Source organism: Talpa europaea, assembly GCF_964194135.1.
Source record: "Talpa europaea genome assembly, chromosome: 9".
NCBI lineage: Eukaryota > Metazoa > Chordata > Mammalia > Eulipotyphla > Talpidae > Talpa > Talpa europaea.
The window spans coordinates 109,945,594-109,967,415 of record NC_140076.1 but is presented as its reverse complement, the minus strand read 5'-3'; the positions used below and the strand labels follow the sequence as shown (position 1 = coordinate 109,967,415).

At 42.8% G+C, this 21,822-nt stretch overlaps 2 protein-coding genes across 3 annotated transcripts; both read left to right on the top strand.

The window, feature by feature from the left end:
- Positions 1–45: 45 nt before the first annotated feature.
- BCAS2 (BCAS2 pre-mRNA processing factor) lies at positions 46–9,841 on the top strand (the record flags this gene model as incomplete). Of its 2 annotated transcripts, XM_084243102.1 has the most annotated exons (7): positions 46–138; positions 261–353; positions 3,795–3,865; positions 4,865–5,026; positions 6,461–6,511; positions 8,023–8,103; positions 9,684–9,841. In XM_084243102.1, the coding sequence occupies 7 exons, from the start codon at positions 46–48 to the stop codon at positions 9,808–9,810; spliced, it is 678 nt and encodes a 225-aa protein (XP_084099228.1). In that variant the 3' UTR covers positions 9,811–9,841. The 2 variants fall into 2 exon arrangements, with proteins under 2 accessions (XP_084099228.1, XP_084099229.1); XM_084243103.1 differs by lacking the exon at positions 6,461–6,511.
- A 1,082-nt stretch (positions 9,842–10,923) lies between these two features.
- Positions 10,924–11,260, top strand: LOC311178019 (small ribosomal subunit protein eS19-like; the record flags this gene model as incomplete). The annotated part of the gene is made up of 1 exon (XM_084244352.1): positions 10,924–11,260. One exon carries the CDS (start codon positions 10,924–10,926, stop codon positions 11,125–11,127), a length of 204 nt encoding a protein of 67 aa, XP_084100478.1. The 3' UTR covers positions 11,128–11,260.
- Between the last annotated feature and the right edge of the window lie 10,562 nt (positions 11,261–21,822).

The following is a 21,822-nucleotide window of genomic DNA, read 5'->3' as shown; positions in this document are numbered from 1 at the left end:
TGGGCTGGAACCTGCGCAGCCCAGGACTCTCCGGCTAACCTGAGGATGGCGGGCACGGGGCTCGTGGCTGGGGAGGTGGTGGTGGATGCGCTCCCCTATTTTGACCAAGGCTATGAAGCGCCCGGTGTGCGGGAAGCGGTGAGTGCGGGGGTCTCCAGTGGCTCGGCGCTGCTGGCCGTGAGTGCTGGAGGCCGCGCCCTGACACCTGCCGCCCCCCCAACTCCCTCCCCCCCGCCCCCCGACCCTGTTCTTGCTTTCAGGCTGCGGCGTTGGTGGAGGAGGAAACCCGCAGATACCGACCTACTAAGAACTACCTGAGCTACCTGACGGCCCCGGACTATTCTGCTTTTGAAGTAAGTGTGGTGTCGCGAGCCAGCGCATGCAGCGGGATTCCTGTGCATCATTATTTTGAATGGGGAGCCTCAGTGATGGAGACGTGAAATTTAAATTCCAGCTTTGACAGTTGCTCGCTTAGCTGCTCCTCACCCTGTGGTGTAGATAGGAGCAGTCCATTGAAAACAGCTGGATAGATAAGCCTTATCCGAGGTTCTAATTCTGAAACGCACAGAAGGACCTTTGGGGCTCCACGAACTAGCTGTTTTGATGCAAAAAAATTGGCCCGTACGTTTTTCTGAGTTAGATTCTTGTGTAAATTCTCAAGGAGATGCTACTTTAAGGTACGTTATAAAACAACTGACGTAGGATTTCTTTTATGTATCGCCTAAGCTCTTGAAAACCACTGGAGGGCGTCCTGTAGCAAAGCCTAAATATTTACGTAATGAATGTGAATGAATGACTGCGAACCATATCTAGGTGTACATCTTACATTAAATATTTGGCCTAGAAGTACTCGGATTTAGGGTCTCATCGGTTAACTAAAATGTAAAATATCATTTCTGAATTAGTGGGTTCTGTTTAGCAATTTGCTACATATATGTGTTTGCCCAAAGGATACCCATATATTTATAAAAGACTTCTGTTATTGAAATACAGTATTACAGGTCAAAACTCCCGTGCTGATCAGTAGTGGGATCGCGCCTGTGAATAGCCACTGCACTCCAGCCTGGGCAACATAGCGAGACCCCGTCTCTAAAAAAACAAAAACAAAAAAGAAATACAGTATTATATTGAAGTAACATGAAAAAAAATACTGATTGCGTTTTCAGAGAGATGAAATACTGTTTTCTGATGTTTTTTCTAAAGGTTAATGAAGGAGGAAGTTAGGAAATGGATATGTATAGAGGCAGTCAGTAGGAAAAGAGTGCCCTGAGCCCCAAGTCTGAGAAACAGTCGCAGACCAAGATGGGGATGGTGCCACATGCACCCCTCCCCAATTTAACTAAAAATGGAATGTTCAGAACAGCAACCTAATAACACAATAGCAGTGGACTAAAGCTGAGTAATGTGGGAAAACTCAGTGGGCCTTGGTTGCCTAGGAGACTCCAGCAGGCCCAACCAATGGGCTAGAGACAGAATGGAGACACCTAATGGCCATACCCCCATTTCTTGTCCCCTGCACCTATATAAGCACCTACTTCCCACCACCTTAGTGGCTACCCACTGGAGACCCTTCTCCACCTGGAGAGCTTTCCTGTTCTTCCTACCTACCTATTAATAAACCTCTTGCTTTATCTTTACCTTTGGTCTGAATATTGAATTTTTTGCTTGCAGAAGACAACTGAGAAAGAGCCTGCCTGGCGTCCTCAGACTCTAGGCCTGCTCCCATTAAAACCCCGATTCATTACCCAAATGCATCAGATTTAGAACTAAGTACAGTGATGTTTATTGTTGAGATTTCTGAAAACTTTAGATGATAGCATTCAATCACAGACTTTCAAATATTTTAACCAGTTTTCTTTTTAATGCTCTTGAATACAACATATGCTTGTTTTCCTTTTAATTAGTATAAAGATGTTTTAACTTTTTGTAATAATGGGAGCTAACAGTGTACTGGGCTCACATTTCAGTCTCAAAAAGAACACTGAACTCTACTACTATATATTTATTATCCTTATTTTTTGATGGGAAAACTGGCGTTTAGAGGCTAATTGCCCAAGTCTTTCACCTCACCTCAAACTGTCTTATTTTATTTTAAAGATTTATTTATTTATACAAGCACTGGGGTACAGGCCAGAGGTGGGAGGGTGAGACAATCCACCAGAGACGGAGCAGGGAGCAGAACAGGCAGAAAGACCGAAATACACTGCTGAGGGGAGCAGTGGGCGAGACAGGGGAGGTCTGTCATGCCGGGTGGGAATCTCGCCAGCCAAGTGGGAATCACACCAGCATGACGAAGGCTGCGGACAGCTTCATAGCGCTGCGCTTAACTGGCTGTGCCACCACCGAGGCCCAAACAATCTTATTTTAACAGCTATTATGATGGTCTATTCTATGCCAGTTACTGGGGAACAGGATAGGCAAGACCCCACTTGTGGAGTTAACATTCTAAAGTGTGGGGACAAATAAATGAGAGAATAGCGGATTAATGACAAAACTATACAGAGAAAGTAACCATGTGACCTAGAGTGGGTGATTACTTTAGATAGCCAATTGAAGAAGGACTACCTAAGCTAAGCTGAGACCTGCTCCATGGTCTTAATTTAGCTTTGTGAGCCTTGGTAAGAGTTGAGTTAAAATTTCAGAACTCTCAGTTATTGGCCATGTAAATTATAAGGGCTCTAATGTTACATGGCTCAAGAAGACTACATGCGTATTTATGGTTTCTCATCTAGTCTAATAAGATAGTCATAGTCCTCCCAGAAATTATATGGAATAGCTGAGATATTTTAATGAATATTTCTCTTAGCAGTTTTTTATACGCAGGATAGAAAAGGTGGAGAAGATAAATAGAATAGGCTATTGACCAAAATATTGGACTTAAAGAAAGTTAGGGTTTTTTTTAATTTTTATTTATTTATTTATTAGAATTTATTTATTTATATAAGAACCAGGGTACAGGCCAGATTCGCGGGAGGATGAGAGGATTCACCAGAAACAGAGCAGCGAACAGAACAGGCAGACTGACGAATCACACTGCTGAGGGGAGCAGCTGGCGCGACAGGAGAGGTCTGCCGCGCCATGTGGAACCCTCGCTGACCAGCCAGGATTGAACAGCACTGCAGAGGCTGCGGGCAGCTTCCCAGCGCTACGCTCAACTGCCTGTGCCACCAGGGGAGGTCTTAGGGTTTTTTTAATTAGTAAAATTGTTAGAGCAGATAGAACCAGTTCTTTTTGTCCCTTTTTTCTCCAGTCTTTGCAAAAAGCAAATTGTGAAAATGTAGCAAGAACCAAAAAGAATGTATAGGTTTATGCTCATAGCCCTAAAGCACATTACTTTATGTCCAAGTCCTTTCCTCTCCTCACCCCCTGCCCATGAATATTTAGATCTGTGGTTCTCAACACTAAGCTTCACTTTATGAAGTGAGTTAAAAGTCATAATCCTGTCATTCTCCACCTGAGAATGGAGTGAGGGAGAGGGATGAGATGTCACTGGGATTGGAGTTATTTTCCCCTGATTGTAATGTGCTGCTGGGACTGAGAACCACTGGTCTGGGATTAATCCTTTCCTCTATGGGCCCCTTTACAAATGAAGACAGGGTGTATGCAAGCCTCTTCTCCAGATCGCAGAGAGCTTTTAACCCGGAAAAGACTCAGAGATAAGAATATAACCCATTATGATGGGTAGTATAAAATTTGGATATGTAAGTAGGTTATATTTCTTCTCTGTTTGGTGACAGTTAATTTTAGTTTGTTGATAAGAGATTGGAAGTAATTCTTTCTCATTTATACATCAGACTGACATAATGAGAAATGAATTTGAAAGACTGGCTGCTCGACAACCAATTGAATTGCTCAGTATGAAACGGTAAGTCCTATTTCTGGATTCAGCTGGGCCCAAATCACTGCTTTGTGACACTTTTGTTTAGCTGTGTGTATCTGTATACAGGATCATAGTGGGGAAAGATTTTTACTGAAGTTTGATCAATTTCCTGATCCTAATTGTATATCCTTCTTTTGTTCATAGGTATAGCCTGGAGTTTTAACAGTAGCTAGTAAAATACTAAAGTGGAAATTAGAAGTAGTTTGTTGTAGCTCACTGATAATGAGCTGAGATTTATGATGAGTGTGTTTGTGGCTATATTGGCAGTGCTGACGGACTCTGTAATGTGAAAAAAGGAATTAGAGTGGTCCAAATGCAAATAATTTTTTTTAAAGATTTATTTATGCATATAAGAACTGGGGTACAGGCCAGAGGTGTGGGAGGTGAGAGGATTCACCAGAGACAGCAGGGAACAGAACAGGCAGATTGACTGAAATACACTGCTGAGGGGAGCAGCAGGCGAGTCCGGAGAGGTCTAATGCACCATGTGGGTTGCTCCCTGGCAGGCCAGGGATCGAACTTGGGCTGCAGAGGCTGCAGATAGCTTCATAGGTTGTGTCTTAACCCCTTGCACTACCAGGGAGGCCCCCCAAATGCAAAGAATTATTATTTCCCTTTTTTTCTCTAGAGGAGTGTGGCTGTGTGGGTAGATGCCTGGAAGCACTGATGGGTGATGGATGTAGGTGTGTGTTAACAAAAATGATAGTGTCTTGTATTCAGTTTTTTCCCTTAATAAATTACAAGCATCTTAATGGGCTCACAAAACAGTCCTTTACATGAATCTGTTGTAATCATTTTTTTGTTCCTGTATATGTTGATGCTCATGTGAGTTTATTGTTCATAGAATAAATAGTTTTCTATTGCAAGATCTGCTTCTTCAGTCTTCTGTAGTTTATACAGTGTGCATAGACCTCTCAGGCATTCTGTTGGGAGGAGGGAGGTTTTGAGAATATGCCGTTTTAATTTATTGTTATTTAATTACAGGTATGAACTTCCAGCCCCTTCCTCGGGACAGAAAAATGATATTACTGCTTGGCAGGAATGTGTAAACAATTCTATGGCCCAGTTAGAACATCAAGCAGTTCGAATTGAGAATCTGGAACTGATGTCACAGCATGGATGCAATGCCTGGAAAGTATATAATGAGTAAGAAGCCGTTTTTCTTTTTTTTAAACCCATTCCTTTACACCTTTGGTATTTTTTTAAAATGTGAGATTTAGGACCCAGAAAGTGGAATAAAAATAGTATTACTACACTTTGACTTGAGATCATGTGCTAGAACTACAGCCTGTATGAAAAGCTGCTACTTTGAAACTGAACTCAAAATTTAAAGAGTATTAAGGGGACCTAAAACTATCACATTAATTATATAATACTTAAAAAAAAAAAAAAAGTAAAATACAGGGACTGAAATCTACCCTTGAATCATTTCTCTAATGGTAATTATCACTTGTAACTTTATGTGATTAGTCTTAGAGCCAAATTGTACTAGACTGAATCTCTCAAGTGTTCCACAAAAGTTTCTGTTTTTTCTCTTTCTCTCCACTTAGCAATAGACAGAAGGGGAGAATACAGTAAATGTAGATACAGAAACAGGGGTAAAAAGAAATTTGAATGGGTATACTCATATCAGATATCTTCCATCTTCTCTATGAAAAGGAGTGATAGTTTATGGGCCTACCTGGTGGCACAAGGGGTTAAGCGTCAGTACTATATAGCAATCTGCAGCTACTACAGCATGAATTTGACCCCCAGCAAAGGAGCTGACTGACATGGTGAAGCAGAACTCTACTGTATTGCCCACTGCTTCCTTCAGCAGTGTATTTTGGTGGATCTGCCTGTTCTGCTCCCCACTCTGTTTCTGGTGAATCCTCTCATCTCCCTGCACCTCTGACCTACACCCCAGCTTTGTATGCATAAATAAATACATCTTTTTTTTTTTTCAAAGATTTATTCATTTATTTATATAAGAACCGGGGTACAGGCCAGATTCGTGGGAGGGTCAGAGGATTCACCAGAGACAGAGTGAGGAACAGAACAGGCAGACTGACGAAATACACTGCTGAGGGGCGCAGTGGGCGAGTCAGGAGAGGTCTACTGTGCCATGTGGGATTCTCGCCTGCCAGCCGGGATCAAACCAGTGCTTCAGAGGCTGCGTACAGCTTCACAGAGCTGTGTTCAACCACCTGCGCCACCAAGGGAGGCCCGCATCTTTTTTTTAAATGATAGTTTATGAAGTGACATAAGTATATAAAATCAGAATGTCAGTAAACTGCTTGGACTTGAGAATTTAAAAGACCTGAAATAGAATTCAGCTCTGATACTTACTCATGTTCCTTAACCAAGTGACTTAAGCTTTCTAGACTTTGTTTTCTCATGTTAATGGGGATGATACCTACCTCAGGGAATTCTTGTGAATTAGCCAATATTTATAGAGTGTCAGTGTTTGCCACAGAAAACTCAGTAAATATTAAATATTTTTAGCAGAAAATCTTGACCCTTGTATAGACCAGATCATTTTAGTTGGTACTATTAAATTTTAATGTACATTAATCTGATTTTCCTCATTTCCTTCCTTAGAAATCTAGTTCATATGATTGAACATGCACAGAAAGAGCTCCAGAAGTTAAGGTAAGTTCTTTTTCCCTCCTATTTTAGAATAAAGTTTAAACAAATCATTAATAACTGAGGTAAGAAGAAAAAGAAACAAATGGACTATAGTGACAAATAGTGAAAAATCGATGGTCCATTCTGCCCAGCATCTGACTGATGTTTACCCTGCCTGAGTGCAGCGGTAGACCTGGGGACTGAAAACCTCTCTACCAGGTCTTTTGTTTTTTCCCCAGCATTAAGAATTTTTTAGGGCCTCCCCGGTGGCACAGCGGTTGAGCACTGGGCTGTGAATCTGCCTGCAGCCTCTGCAGCTCCGGTTCGATCCTCGGCTGCCAGTGAGTGTTCCACATGGTGTGCAGACCTCACCTGCCGTGCCCGCTGCTCCCCTCAGCAGTGTACTTCGGTCCTTCTGCCTGTTCTGCTCCCTGCTCTGGCTCTGGTGAATTCTCTCACCCTCCCATGCTTCTGACTGTACCCAGTGCTTGTATAAATAAATAAATAAATCTTTTAAAAAAAAAAGAATTTTTTGTTATTTAATTTGGTTTTCTTCCTGCCACTGTCCTTAACACTTTTGATCCTTTCTGCATCCACTAATTTTTATAAGTATTTTGCTGTGTCAGGTCATCTGCTATGTAAGTGTCCAGTATTTGTCATTCTCATTTGCTTTAGTGCACATTATTCCCTTGAACTCCTTTCATATTGCTGTAAATAGCAACATTTCATCTTTCTCTGGCTGAATAGAATCCCATGGCATGGGTATGCCACACCTTTTTAATCCAGTCAGCCATTAGTGGACATTAAGATTTTTTCCATGTCGGGCCTCCCCTGGTGGCGCAGCGGTTGAGCGCTGGGTTGTGAAGCTGCCCGCAGCCTCTGCAGTGCCAGTTCAATCCCCGGCTACCGGCGAGGGTTCCACATGGCGTGCACACCTCTCCTGCTGCGCCCACTGCTCCCCTCAGCAGTGTATTTCGTCCGTCTGCCTGTTCTGTTTCCCACTCTGGCTCTGGTGAATTCTCTCACCCTCCCGCGCTTCTGACTGTACCCTGTACCCAGTGCTTGTATAAATAAATAAAATCTTAAAAAAAAAAAAAAGATTTTTTTCCATGTCATGGCTATTGTAAATAATACCGTAGTAAACAATGTAAAACATAGAATATTTTGAGTTGATGATTTTATTTATAATTTGCAAGGCTATAGATTGAAAAGACCCCTTCAGGAGGAGAAGTTGCAGAATGACATTTATAATATGATTTATGTTGAAAATTTAAAAAAATACATTTTCTACATGTACATATACATGTATTCTAGAAGGATACCCACCAAAAACTGAACAGTGGTTATCACAGGGGGAGTATTTATGTGTCTGTGTTTAATTTTTCACAATGAGCATGTTTTAATTTGTAATTGAAAAATAATTAGGGGGAAGTTCCTGGAATTAGTGTCTGTATATATCTGTTCTTCTCAAGGAATTAAAGATACTGTATTGTTTATACATTTTTCTGTGATTTAATAATTTTTAATTTTCCCAGGAAACACATTCAAGATTTAAACTGGCAGCGAAAGAACATGCAACTCACAGCTGGATCTAAATTAAGAGAGATGGAGTCAAAGTGAGTCTCTACAATTCCATCATTTTTCAAATTGCTAAATACACTTTAAAGTCAAAATTCAGGAATATGATTCAAAGCTACTTAAACAGAGTGCACAGAGGTCCTGTGTTCTGCGTCCTGCGCTTGACCTCCCTGCCTCTGTCTGAAGTGTCATCTTAGAATGCCATGAGAGGGCCTTCCTGGTGGCGCAGCGGTTGAGCGCTGGGTTGCGAAGCCGCCCGCGGCCTCTGCGGCGCCAGTTCAATCCCTGGCTGCTCCCTGGCCACCGGAGGAGGGTCCCGCATGGCCACAGACCTCTCCTGCCGCCCGCTGCTCCCCTCAGCAGTGTACTTCGGTCCTTCTGCCTGCTCTGCTCCCCGCTCTGGCTCTGGTGAATTCTCTCCCCCTCCCGCGCTTCTGACTGTACCCAGTGCATGTATAAACAAAACAAACAAATAAATAAATAAATAAAAACATGCCTCTATTAAAAAAAAAAAAGAATGCCATGAGAATTATAACAAAAAAAAAAAAAACAAACCACCGATAAAGGATACTGGTCTTATTTTTTTGCTCTGAATAGAATTACATATTCTTACAAAAGGAGAAAAATTTTTGACTTGCAAGATTTCCATATTTTCTCAAAATTTTGTCTTAATTCTACCTGTTTATGTATTTTGTTTTAAAAATGTTCTTCATTTACAAAACTAAGTTGGTACATGTTCCTAAATATCAGCATGAATTTTGCATCATTTTTTCCTTTTTTTTGGCTTTCCCTCTTCCTCCATGTATCCCATATTATTGATCGGTTAGGCATCTTTTTATATTTTTCTTGGGCTAATAGGATCTTCTAAATATGCATGTGTGTTTCTTCTCATTTGTCCTAGAGATTTTCTGGGGAAAGGGAGTAGCTTCTTGAATCTGGAATTTTTTTCATCAGTATTAGAAATTTCTTCATTTTTCATTAACTGTTTCCTTTATCCTTTTTGTTAATTCAGTTAAATACTATCTTCATTTCTCTTCAGTTCTTATAGTTTGATCTTTTTACTAGGTTTTTTATTTTGCAAGAATTGTAAATTCACCTGCAATTATAAGAAATAATCAGAGGGCCTCCCCGGTGGCGCAGTGGTTGAGCGCTGGGTTGCGAAGCTGCCCGCGGCCTCTGCGGCACCGGTTCGATCCCCGGCTGCTCCCTGGCCACCAGAGGAGGGTCCCACATGGCGCGCAGACCTCTCCTGCCGCCCGCTGCTCCCCTCAGCAGTGTACTTCGGTTCTTCTGCCTGCTCTGCTCCCTGCTCTGGCTCTGGTGAATTCTCTCACCCTCCCGCGCTTCTGACTGTACCCAGTGCATGTTTAAACAAACAAACAAACAAACTAAATAAATAAAGCATGCCTCTATTAAAAAAAATAAAAGAAAAGAAAGAATCAGAGAGATCCAGTGTGTGCTTTATTCACTTTCCCCAAAATGTGCCTCATTTTTTTTTTTTTAAATGTAAAGTTTAGTGGAGGTTAGTGTGAAAACATCCTAGGTGAAAACACAACATAAATAAAATGTTCTGTGAGAAATTTTACCCTGAGTAATCGTTCTTTTCTTTCCTTTGTAGTTGGGTATCCCTGGTCAGTAAGAATTATGAGATTGAAAGGACGATTGTGCAATTAGAAAATGAAGTCTTTCAAATGAAGCAGCAACAAGGAGAGGCAAACAAAGAAAATATCCGTCAGGACTTCTGAGAGACAGGTTCTTTTGGTAGAGAGGAAGGCAAGCTAGATCTCTACCGGTCAGGAGCTTGAGCTAGGACAGACATCATCTGTGGACATCATCAGTACTGAATGTTTAGACACTGTAGAATATGAACTGTTGTGTTATGAATTCTGTGTGTATGTTTACCAAATAAAAACATTTCAACCTGATGGTGTTTTTTGTTTTGTTTTGTTTTTTTACTATTAAAAAAACTTCAGTCTTTCAAATAAGTATGACTTTAAAATATTTTAGAATCAAAGTTCAGCCACCGGAACCTTACTTTATATCCAAGAGCTCATTATTGAAAGTTTTCAACATGTATAATAACTTGGATATTTTTGATTTATATATTTTTTCAAATAAAGAGAAGTAGTTCGAAACAAATTCTTGATCACCAAACAAGACATCAGAAATAAAGTGGCTCAGGACTAGCCTATATGGTGCAGCAGACCTCTCCTGTCTTGCCCGCTGCTCCCCTTAGCAATGTATTTCAGTGCATCTGCCTGTTCTGCTCCCCACCCTCTGGTGAATCCTCGCCCCTGGCACCTCTGGCTTATACCCCAATTCTTGTATGCATAAATAAATTTTAAAGAATATGGTGGCTCAATATAGGTTCATATCATCATAGGTAACAGTTACATAAAGCCTGTGCTGAGCACTGTTTTAAGCACTTCAGGTACTGCTATTCCCAGGCTTATAACTGATGCTGTTCTAGGACAGGGAGAGGGGCAGCCCAAACCCCCCAAACCTGCCTATTCTAAATGGGTTCTGCCATCCGCCGCATCAACACAAAACATAGGAGACTTTAATGGGAAGGAACTTTAATAAAACTAGGAAACAATACAGGTAAGGCAAAGAGTCTAGTTTCTAAATGAAGCACCCAAAGTGACCCGTCCCCTCGTAGGTAAAAGTCCATCCATATGGGATTGGCCCAGAGCAAGGCCCCAAAGCCTGCCACAAGTCTAAAGCATCTTCCAGTGGGGACCCACAGAAAAGGGTCAGAAACAACCAGACAAGCCCGGAAGCAAAAGAGCAAAATCAACATCAAGATAAAAGCTGCCATTGTCTTTTTTTCCCCTGGCTGGCAGCGCGGAGGCCGCATGATGCCTGGAGTTACTGTAAAAGACGTGAACCAGCAGGAGTTCGTCAGAGCTCTGGCAGCCTTCCTCAAAAAGTCTGGGAAGCTGAAAGTCCCTGAATGGGTGGACACTGTCAAGCTGGCCAAGCATAAAGAGCTCGCACCCTACGATGAGAACTGGTTCTACACGAGAGCTGGCAGAGGGCCTCCCTGGTGGCGCAGGGGTTGAGACAACCTTTGAAGCTATCCGCAGCCACTGCAGCATGAGTTCGATCCCCGGGCAGGGAGCTACTCACATGGCGCAGCAGACCTCTCCTGACTCGCCTTCTGCTCCCCTCAACAGTGTATTTCAGTCAATCTGCCTGTTCTGTTCCCCATTCTGTCTCTGGTGAATCCTCTCACCTCCCACACTTCTGGCCTGTACCCCAGTTCTTGTGTGCATAAATAAATAAATCTTTAAAAAAAAAAAAAGCTGCCATTGTCACCTCCCCACGGGTCTCACCCACATCTGTGTCACCCAGTCCACGACCAAAAGACAAGCGCAGTTTCTTCACGTGTCTCTAGGCTCCACGCGCCTCCTCCAGATCTCCTGGCTCCATCCTGCTCCTTCCTCCCTCAGTCTCCTCTGCAGCTTCTCCTCTCCCTGCTCAGCTCCACCCTCCCTTGGGTGGGGCAGGGAACCTCCCCCTTTCCTGGGGACCACCCTGTTACAATGCTAATTAAGTAACCTCAAAGTTTTATAGCTAGAAAATGTAATTCAGGTTTTGAACCAAATATTCTGGTGCCAGGATTGTGTTTTTATATGAATTAGAGAATTACTGTCTCTTTTTAAGTAAAAATGGGAAATGGAATGTGAGATTCTGAAACTGGCAAATTTTAAGCCTCAATTGGAAGCTTACTGGTTTTTAGCTATTGACTGCTACATTACAGAGGAAATAGATTAAAGAACTATTAAATACTCATGGCACATTGTAAAAAAAATTCATAGTGCTAAAGATTAAAAAGATTTAGAATCTGCATCCAAAATGCATTACAGTAGTCTAAATCCTGGAGAAAATCTCAGTACATTAGAACTTGAGAATAATGCTTACTACATATTTATGATGGGGGCTGGAGAGGAGAATTATATTTTCTCCACAGATGATTTGTTTTTTAATTTATTTATACAAGAACCGGGGTACAGGCCAGGTTTGTGGGAGGGTGAGAGGATTCACCAGAGACAGAGCAGGGAACAGAACAGACAGATTGACAAAACACACTGCTGAGGGGAGCAGCAGGAGAGACAGGAGAGGTCTGCCGCCCCATGTGGGACCCTCAAGGGTCTGGTAGATAGAACTATTGTGACAGTTTCCATCATCCTCTGTTCCTTCTCCCCAACCAGATTTAGACTCAGCTTCGTATCTTTGTTGAAATAACCTTTTCTTCCCAGATTTTCACCAACGCTGCCAAGACTGGTTGGATGCAAAGCATGTGGTCTTTTGCAAGGTGAGAGAGGATATAAATATTTTGGATGCCATGAAGCACTGGGAGCCCAGGAATGGTAAAACCAGTTCTGACCAAAGCTGAAATTGTTTCCCAGCAAATGATCCTGTCAGATCACTCAGTGAGGCACAGCCACCCCCACCCCACTGACAGGAAGTTTCTAATCCATGCTCCAGTTTCCCTTTCTTAAATGCAGGCAGACAGTTGAGGATTGTAGATAGGTAGCTGAGGGATGCCTTTATCATGAAAATCAAGGAACAAAACAAATGGGAAAAAAGCTGTGGAGAAAACACCATCTGGTACAAGAAGAAAACCATTATTGTTTTTTAAGAACTATATCCTTGGAGAAGTTAGATGTCACCATAAAATAAAAAACAGGATGCTATTTTATTAAGCATCTCGAGAACAAAAACAGCTCTTAGAAGTTAAGAAGCATGGTAACAGAAATTAAAATTCAATAAAAGAGTTAGGAATTAAAGTTGATAAACTCAGAAAATGGAGCTAAAGGCAAAAATGGAAAAATAGAGAAAAAAATATGACTAATTTAGAAAGTAAATGTTCAAATGATTTGAGGTCTAAAACCACAGACAGAAAGAGGAAAAGAAATAAAAATTCAGAATTTTCTAGAACTGAAGGATATGAATGTCCAGATGCAAAGTTCCCAAAAATGGCTGAAAATAGATATATTCCAAAGCATATTATTTGGGAAACTTTAGAACACCAAGGACAGAAGAAGATTCTGCAAGATCTAGGAGATCAGTTACACACAAAGAATCAAGAATTAAAATATCTTTAGGCTTCTCAACATCAACATTGGAAGCTACAATAAAGACAACAGAGAAGTGCATAAGAATTCTTACCAAAAATTCCCAACCTAGGATTGCATACAAAGTCAAATTACCAGTTAAGTAGAAGGATAGAATAATGACATTTTCAGGCATGTGAAACTTCAAACACATTATTTTCTAAGTAATTTTTTTTAAAGATTTATTTATGTATGCATACAAGAACTGGGGTACAAGCCAGAGGTGTGGGGTGGGGTGTGAGAGGATTCACCAGAGACAGAGTGGGGAGCAGAACAGGCAGACTGACTGAAACACACTGCTGAGGGAAGCAGTGGGCGAGACAGGAGAGGTCTATTGCGCCATGTGGGTTGCTCCCTAGCCAGCCAGGGATTGAACTCTTGCTGCAGAGGCTGCGGACAGCTTCATAGGTTGTGTCACCAGGGAGGCCCTCCCCTGAACTTCTTTCTGCCAACCGTGCAGCACTGACCCTGCCTCCCAGTCTCACCAGAAACACAACGCTAATCCCTGACCTCCCAGGAATCACTTAAGCTTTGTCCCCTGACTTCTGGGATAGGCTCCTGTAGCTGTCAGGGAAGCTGTAACCATGACCCAGAAATTACTTTTTCCCAGGGGCTTTCAAGCATTAAAATACTGCCTTGGCTATAGACTGAATATTTGCGGTCCTCTCTCCCGCAAATTCATATGTTGAAACCTAATCTCCAATGTGATATTTGGTGGGGCCTTGGGGAGGTGATTAGGTCATGAGGACGAATAGGACTAGTGTCCCATAAAAGACAGGCCCTCCCCACTGCCCCAGGGAGGACACCATGAAGACTTGCTGTCTGTGAACCTGGAAGTGGGCTCTCTCCACACAGCTAATCTGCTGACACCTCGGTTCTGAGTGTCCTCGTCTCCAGGCCTGTGACAAATCAATGTTTGTGTTTAATTCACCCACTCTGGTGGTGTTTTACTATAGGAGCTGTAGGGTAAGGTAAAAAAGTATCAGGCTCTCTGCTCTCCCGCCATCAGGATGGATGATGGATCCCTGCGGTCCTGAATGCAGGCTCGGTGGCGGGCACCTGGAGTGGGCTGTGGGCATACGAAGGTGGGTACACCTGGGCTGAGAGGGGGCTTATAAGGCCGTCATGGGGCACCAGCGGAACAGGAAGCGCGAGAGAGGAACAGCAGAGCGAAAGGGGCGGGAGAGCGAAAGAACCAGCAGAGAATCTAAGGCCAGGAGGGCAGGCCGGGGAGCCCAGAAAGGGAGGACTCGCCGGGGGCTGGGCGGCCTGCCAGCCTCCTGGTCCCGCCCCGCCCCCCCCCTTCCCTGGCACCCCTGCCTGCCGTGTACCTGGTAAATCCCAATCAAATTCTGCAAAAAGCCACCGAGGGCTCCAGGACTCACTTCGCCTTCACCCGTTTGCAAAGAATCACAGAGAACCTGCTCGGAGCCCTTCCTGCCGCGACAGCAGCCCAAACAGACCAAGAGTGTAAGGCTGCTTCTCCGCTTTTATGTTAACTTCATGTTAATCACATTCGCTCATAGGTAGGTGGTGGGGGCAGCTGTGGAATGTTCCCCGTCAAGCAGGTCCTAATCTCCAGACCCTGGGAATGTATTACTTTCCTTGGCAAAAGGAACTTTGCAGATGGGGTTAAATTCAGGTGCTTGAGAGAGACATTAGCCTGGATTCGCTGGGTGGCTTGATGTCATCACAGAAGTCCTCAGGGGTGTGGAGGGGGGCGGAGAGGAGAGAGGACGCTAAACAGCCGGTTTTGTAAAGTAACAGACAAAACTACAACAAAAAAGATCCATGGGGGCTTCCCTGGAGGCACAGTGGTTAAAGAGAGTGCTGTCAAGCTATGACCAGCCACTGCAGCACAAGTTCCCTTCCCTGGGCCGGCCAGGGAGCTACCCACATGGCGCAGCAGACCTCTCCTGTCTCGCCCGCTGCTCCCCTCAGCAGTGTATTTCAGAGATTCTGCCTGTTCTGCTCCCCACTTTTTCTCTGGTGAATCCTCTCACCCCCCTGCACCTCTGGCCTGTACCCCAGCTCTTATATGCATAAATAAATCTTAAAAAACCCAGATCCTTGGATTCTGACTGCAAAACTAAGGCTTAAGGGGGCAGGGAGGGAGTGGTGTGGGTGTGGTAGGAACTAGGGGTGGAGGAGGTCTGGTAGACTGTGACCTACACCCAAATTCTTCTATGAATAAATAAAAATAAATCTTAAAAAATAAAATTAAACCATCTTCAGCAGTCAAAGGTAGTCTTGGGTTCACTTAGCTGGTAAGCACAGAGGTGCAACTGCAGGGGGAACTCAATCCAGGGATTCTATGTCTTCCTAATTGTTGTTCATCACTCCTTTCTGCTCCTCCTTTTGGCCTTATTCTCTCCTACAGGTAACTTCCCTGGCATCATAGAAGCCAAAGCCACCGGCAGCTCCAGACTTGCATCACCCCACTTCAGCAACCTCAGAGGAAAGCAAGAACATCAATGTATTGAATTGCACAAAAGAGATCCAGTTGACCTGTCTGGATTCCATGTACGTCTTTGGACTCAGAGGTATGGCCAGGGTTTGGGGTGCTGATTGGCTAGGCCTGGATCACGCACCTCTTGATGGTGGTAAAGTGCTGCAGCTGGCAGGTGAGTGGACTTGAGCAATAGTTGCCCAGAGTACAATGGTGCTACCAGCAGAAGGAGAGAAGGAAGCTGAGCAGATAATCTATTATGCTCTAGAACTTCCTTAGGTCGAGATAACCCCTCTGACTTAGCTGCCCCAATGTGATAAGCAATTCACTGGCCTACTCCCCAGGATGTTTTCTTTTTAGAGAAAAAATTGACCATCACATCATTTTAGTAGTGGAAAATTAAGATTTTTTTTTTTTTAACTGGTCTCCTACTATAGTTTGGGCTAAGAAATACTCAAGGCAGTCAATAGCTCCTAATCGTTCTATAGTAAATTGAGAGATGAGGAATAAGTAATTTCTTACTATTAACAGTAGGTCATGATCTGAAGTTTTAAACTACTTTTAAAATGTATTATATTAGGTGTACATATTTAAAATATACAGATTCAAGTTTACCCCTATAATGTCAGTCTCAGTTGGTTAGATTTTTTTTTTAAAGATTTATTATTTATTTATTTATACAAGCACTGGGCACACTCAGAAGCGAGGGAGGGCGAGAGAATTCACCAGAGCCAGAGAGGGGAACAGAACAGGCAGACCGACGAAATACACTGCTGAGGGGAGCAGCAGGCGGCAGGAGAGGCCTGCATGCCATGTGGGACCCTTGCTGGCAGGTGGCCGGGGATCGAACCAGCGCTGCAGAGGCTGCCGGCAGCCTCACAGCCCAGCGCTCAACCGCTGCGCCACCAGTGGAGACCCTGATTAGATTCTTACCAAAGTCTTTTGAGAGGGGAAGGGTGAGCGCAGTGATTACTGTCTTGGTGACTTGCTGCAACAGGACTACTGGTTGTCCCTCTAGGAGATGTCCTCCCCTTCAGCGATCACAGAAGACTGAGCTGAGTTCCACGGAAAGCCACGTTTCCAGTTTCCCATGCAATCATGCACCTATGTTTGGAACTAGGTTGTGGTCAGTGAGATAGGAACCCAAGTGATATAGGCAACTTGCAAGTCAGGCCCTCATTTCCACAGAGATCTCACACCTGGACAGAGACGACTTACCTAACACCACACCATAAATTACTGTCAAGCTAACATTAGAAGGAAGACATAGAGACAAGGGAAGGATACCATGCTGGTAGGATGTGAGCAATGTGCTTGGTAATTGTCTTACTTAAATGATTGAACAGTGGCAGCAGCTTTCCTGTCCCTGTGACGATGCAGGTGCTTCTCGTCACCAGTCTTCTCCCTTTGCAAAGCAGCAGAGGCAGCTCCTCTTCCAAGGCTGCTGCCTGGGACTCTGCAGGCATCTCTTTTAACAAACCTGTCCCTTTGGGGGGCAGCTCTTCTATCCACGTCTGTCTGTGCAAGTGTCCTTTACTATTCTCTATCTTTTTATAATAAACCTGCCCTGGGGCCTCCCTGGTGGCAAAGGAGTTAAAGTCTCAGTGCTTTCAAGCTATTGCCAGCCACTATGGCATGAGTTCGATCCCTGGCCAGGGAGATGACACACATGGCGCAGCAGACCTCTCCTGACTTACCTGCTGCTCCCCTCAGCAGTGTATTTCAGTCAGTCTGCTGTTCTGCTCCCCACTCTGTCTCTGGTGAATCCTCTCACTCCCCTCCCTGGACACCCCCAATCCTCTGGCCTACCTCTAGTTCTTGGATGCATAAATAAATAAAAATAAATATTTAAAATAAAAAATAAGGGCCTCCCCAGTGGCGCAGCAGTTGAGTGCAGGGTTGCGAAGCTGCCTGCAGCCTCTGCAGCGCTGGTTCGATCCCCGGCTGCTCCCCAGCCACTGGAGGAGGGTCCCACATCGTGCGCAGACCTCTCCTGCTGCCCACTGCTCCCCTCAGCAGTGTACTTCAGTCCTTCTGCCTGCTCTGCTCCCCTCTCTGGCTCTGGTGAATTCTCTCACCCTCCCGTGCTTCTGACTGTACCCAGTGCTTGTATAAATAAATAAAAACAAATCTTAAAAACTTAAATAAATAAATAAATAAATAAATAAATAAATAAATAAATAAATAAATAAAAATAAACTTGCCCTTTTGGGGGAAAAAAAGATTGAATAGTCTTATCAGTAAATTTCCATTTTAATGAGATTTGGATACAACATAGCAATTCATGTTCATTAAAATGAGATTCTACTGCATCATAAAAACCACTGCAAGGTTTTTAGTCCTTATCAGTTAAACTTTTTTCTCAAAGTTAATTTTGCACCATCATAAAAAAATTTGTTACAAGATATTAAACCAACTGAACAGTATTGAAAGTGTACTAGTAATAGCAATTTTTGTATAATTTGCTACAGATAGAAATGCCTTTAGAATGGATTCTACATTTTGTTATGATTGATGTTTGTTCATGTGAATATACAATCTCACTCTTCAGAACCTAGAAATGAAATGGAAGGTACTCCAAATTCCCCATTATATTTGAGTAAGTGAAAAAGAAACGCTTTAATACAAGAGAAGGACAGATGTTAATACCCTAATATAAATTTTTTCTCTAGATTTTTAAAAATTAATTTATTTATTTATACAAGAACCAGGGTACAGGCCAGATTCGCGGGAGGGTGAGAGGATTCACCAGAGACAGAGTGGGGAACAGAACAGGCAGACTGATGAATACACTGCTGAGGGGAGCAGCGGGCCAGACAGGAGAGCTCTGCCATGCCATGTGGGATTCTCACCAGCCAACCGGGATCGAACCCGGCGCTGCAGAGGCTGCGAACAGCTTCACAGCACGGTGCTCAACCGCCTGCACCACCAGGGGAGGCCCTTTTTCTCTAGATTTTAAGATTTTTTGGTGAAATAATTTGGGTGTGGTGTTTAAGCTTACATAGTTCAGAACAACAAAAAGCTCAATTTCATCTTCAGTGTTGCCTTCCTCCTCTGTCCTACACAATCAGTTCCTTTCAAAAGAAAGATGTACAGCTTAGAAAATAGCTCTCATAGTTGAAATCTGTTGATGATGATTTACATTAGGTATTTGTTTTTATAATTATAAGTAAATCTTAGCCACTCACTAAAACTGGCCTTCAGGAAATCTACATAGCCACAAACATCTTTTGCCTTATTTTATGTCTTGTATTTTTCTCTAAGGTTTTTTTTGTTTTCTTTCTTCTTCTTTTTTTTTTTTTTTTTTTGTGGGACCCTCGCCAGTGGCCAGGGATCAAACTGGCGCTGCAGAGGCTGTGGGCAGCCTCGCAACCCAGTGCTCAACTGCTGCGCCACCAGGGGAGGCCCAGAGCTACATTCTGTTATGCTCCCCAACTTTTTTTTTTGCTTATTTTTTTAATAATAAATTTTATTTTTATATTCCCCATACAATTGCAACCCCCTTATTTTGACCCCAATCCCTCCCCTCCTGCCCCCTACCCCCCATAGAGTGTCTCTGGTTCATAGTTGTTTGTTGATTTTGATATTTTCTTTCTTATAGTTATTCATTTTCCTGGTCCCTTATTTAAGTTTTCTAGATTCCTGCTATGAGTGAGACCATCCGGTATTTTTCTTTTTCTTTCTGGCTCATTTCGCTGAGCATGATCCCTTCCAGCGCCATCCATGTTGCTGCAAATGGCATGTGTGTATCTTTTTTGAATGCTGAGTAATATTCCATGGTGTATATGGACCACATCTTCTTGATCCAGTCATCTATTTTTGGGCATTTGGGTTGTTTCCAAAGCTTAGCTATTGTAAACAGTGCTATGCTCCCCAACTTTTAAAAGAGGAACTGCTTCATTCCTGCAGTACTCTTGTCTGACCATAGAGGGCACGAGGTCATTAAAAAGTTAAATTTGTCACTCAAGCAGCAGTTCATACCTGACTGTCCTTCCTGGCGTTGTGAAAATGGAGATAGTTCATTTACTCTGATGTTTTACATATTGAAGCCTCTTTGGTTATTTTTTTTCCAGTATAAATTTAACCTTCACTTTCAATGTTAAAAATCTACAGGCAGCCAACTAACCAGAATAAAAAATTATCAGCCTGACAGCTAAACTGTCAAATTCACACTGGGGAAACCTGCTAAGACACAGAGCTCTACTTTATATAGAATAGCAATTACCTTGGCCCTTTAGTCTTAATTTTTAATGTAAAGTAAATAATAGTGGATATTGATGTATTCCAATTATTACAGTTCTTTTGGAGTATTTTGTTCTATTTTTTTAAAATGCATAGATGCATTCCAATAGCATGGAAAAAAATAAAACAGAAAATTAGAATTCACAGTAGCACAAAACAATGAAATGGTAGCATATTGAATACAATTTCATCATGAGTGATAACATAAATTCCCAGTCTCCTTCCAAATTCACTGAATTCAGTCATTTATAAAAGTAGATTTTAAGGAAGAATCAGATATCTTAACACATCAGAGCTTTCTTATAGCATAAGAGAATATAATAAGATGAGCACATCATTTTATGTTAATACCAACTAATCAATTATAATTGGTATAATTACTACTTTGCTATTTTCTCCTAGTATTCATTATTGCTGAATACATAATTATAGCACAGGATATAATTTATTCTTTAGCAAGATGCCAGTTGCAGACCCAGCATTTTCAGTGTATGTCTCCCTTTACAGAATCTATATGTTTGATGAAGACTGCGGCACAAGCCCATCGGGGTTTAAAACTTGATAATTTCAGTGAGTACTAAATGCCATTTGTTTCTAAACTACACTACTAATCTTGTGAGGAAAGGACATTTGGAAAAATAAGACTTCATAAGGACAAAAAAAATGGAGCAACATTTCCCACCCATTTCTCCCTTAGAGCAACGTATTTTGCAGGCACTATGATGCAACAATGCCAACAGTGCTAACCACTTTACCATCAACTTTAAAGTAACATTATTTTATTGCCTGTTTTTATTCCAAGCTTCTCATTTCTTTTTTTTAAGATTTTAAAAAAATCTTAAAGATTTTTTTGCATAGAAGAACTGGGTTGTAGGCCAGAGGTGGGGGTGGGGGTGAGAGGATTCACCAGTGACAGAGTGGGGAACAGAACAGGCAGACTGACTGAAATACACTGCTGAGGGGAGCAGCGCAGAGACAGGAGCGGTCTGCTGCGCCATGTGGGTAGCTCCCTGGCCAGGGATTGAACTCAGGAGGCATTGGCCGGTGATAGCTTGCCAAAGTGGTGGTAGTGCTGAGACTTAACCCCTAGACCACCAGCTTTGTTCATGGTGCTCTTAAACCAAAGGAGAGCACATTTCTGAGCTTTGTTCATGGTACAAAGGAGAGCAGTGATCTGGGAGCATTCTTGTTTGACCCAAAAGGGCATGCAGGAAGTTTTCTCTGGAGTATTCTTGGGATCAACACAGGGGAGTGAAGGAAGAATTGGGCTAGGGAAGCTGAACTGTGATGCAGCTGCAGCAAAGTCTCAGTCAACCCCTGCAGGGATCTCTGGAACAGAGATCACACTTTTGAGCTTTTCTAAACTGGGGCGGGGGTGATCCAGGCAGCACACACTGCGCGTGCATCAGAGTGAAATTGGCCGTGGAAAGAAGTATAATGATGATAAAACATTTTGTGTAGTAAAAGTAGCAAAAATTTTAAGTTTATCTTGCAAGTCAACTGCCTGCACCCTGTTCCTTAAATATAGCACAACCCTCCTGCTTCTGTTACAGTGTAGGGTGACCCCCAAACCTGCCCGCTCTAAATGGGTTCTGCCATCCACCTCATCAAGGCAAAACAGACTCTAGTGCATCAGACCTTTAGTGGACAGGAACTTTATTTTATTTTTTATTTATTTATTTTTTTTGTGGGACCCTCACCAGTGGCCAGGGATTGAACTGTTGCTGCAGAGGCTGAGGGCAGCCTCACAACCCAGCACTTAACCGCTGTGCCACCAGGGGAGGCCCTGGATAGGAACTTTAAATACAATTAGTGTGCAACAAAGACAAGAGAGAGGAAACAATAGATATAATTGTTTTCACACGAAACACCCAAAGTTACCCATGCCCTCATGGGTAAATGCCCAGCTAAACAGGGTTGGCCCAAAGCAGGGCAGCTGAGGCCCA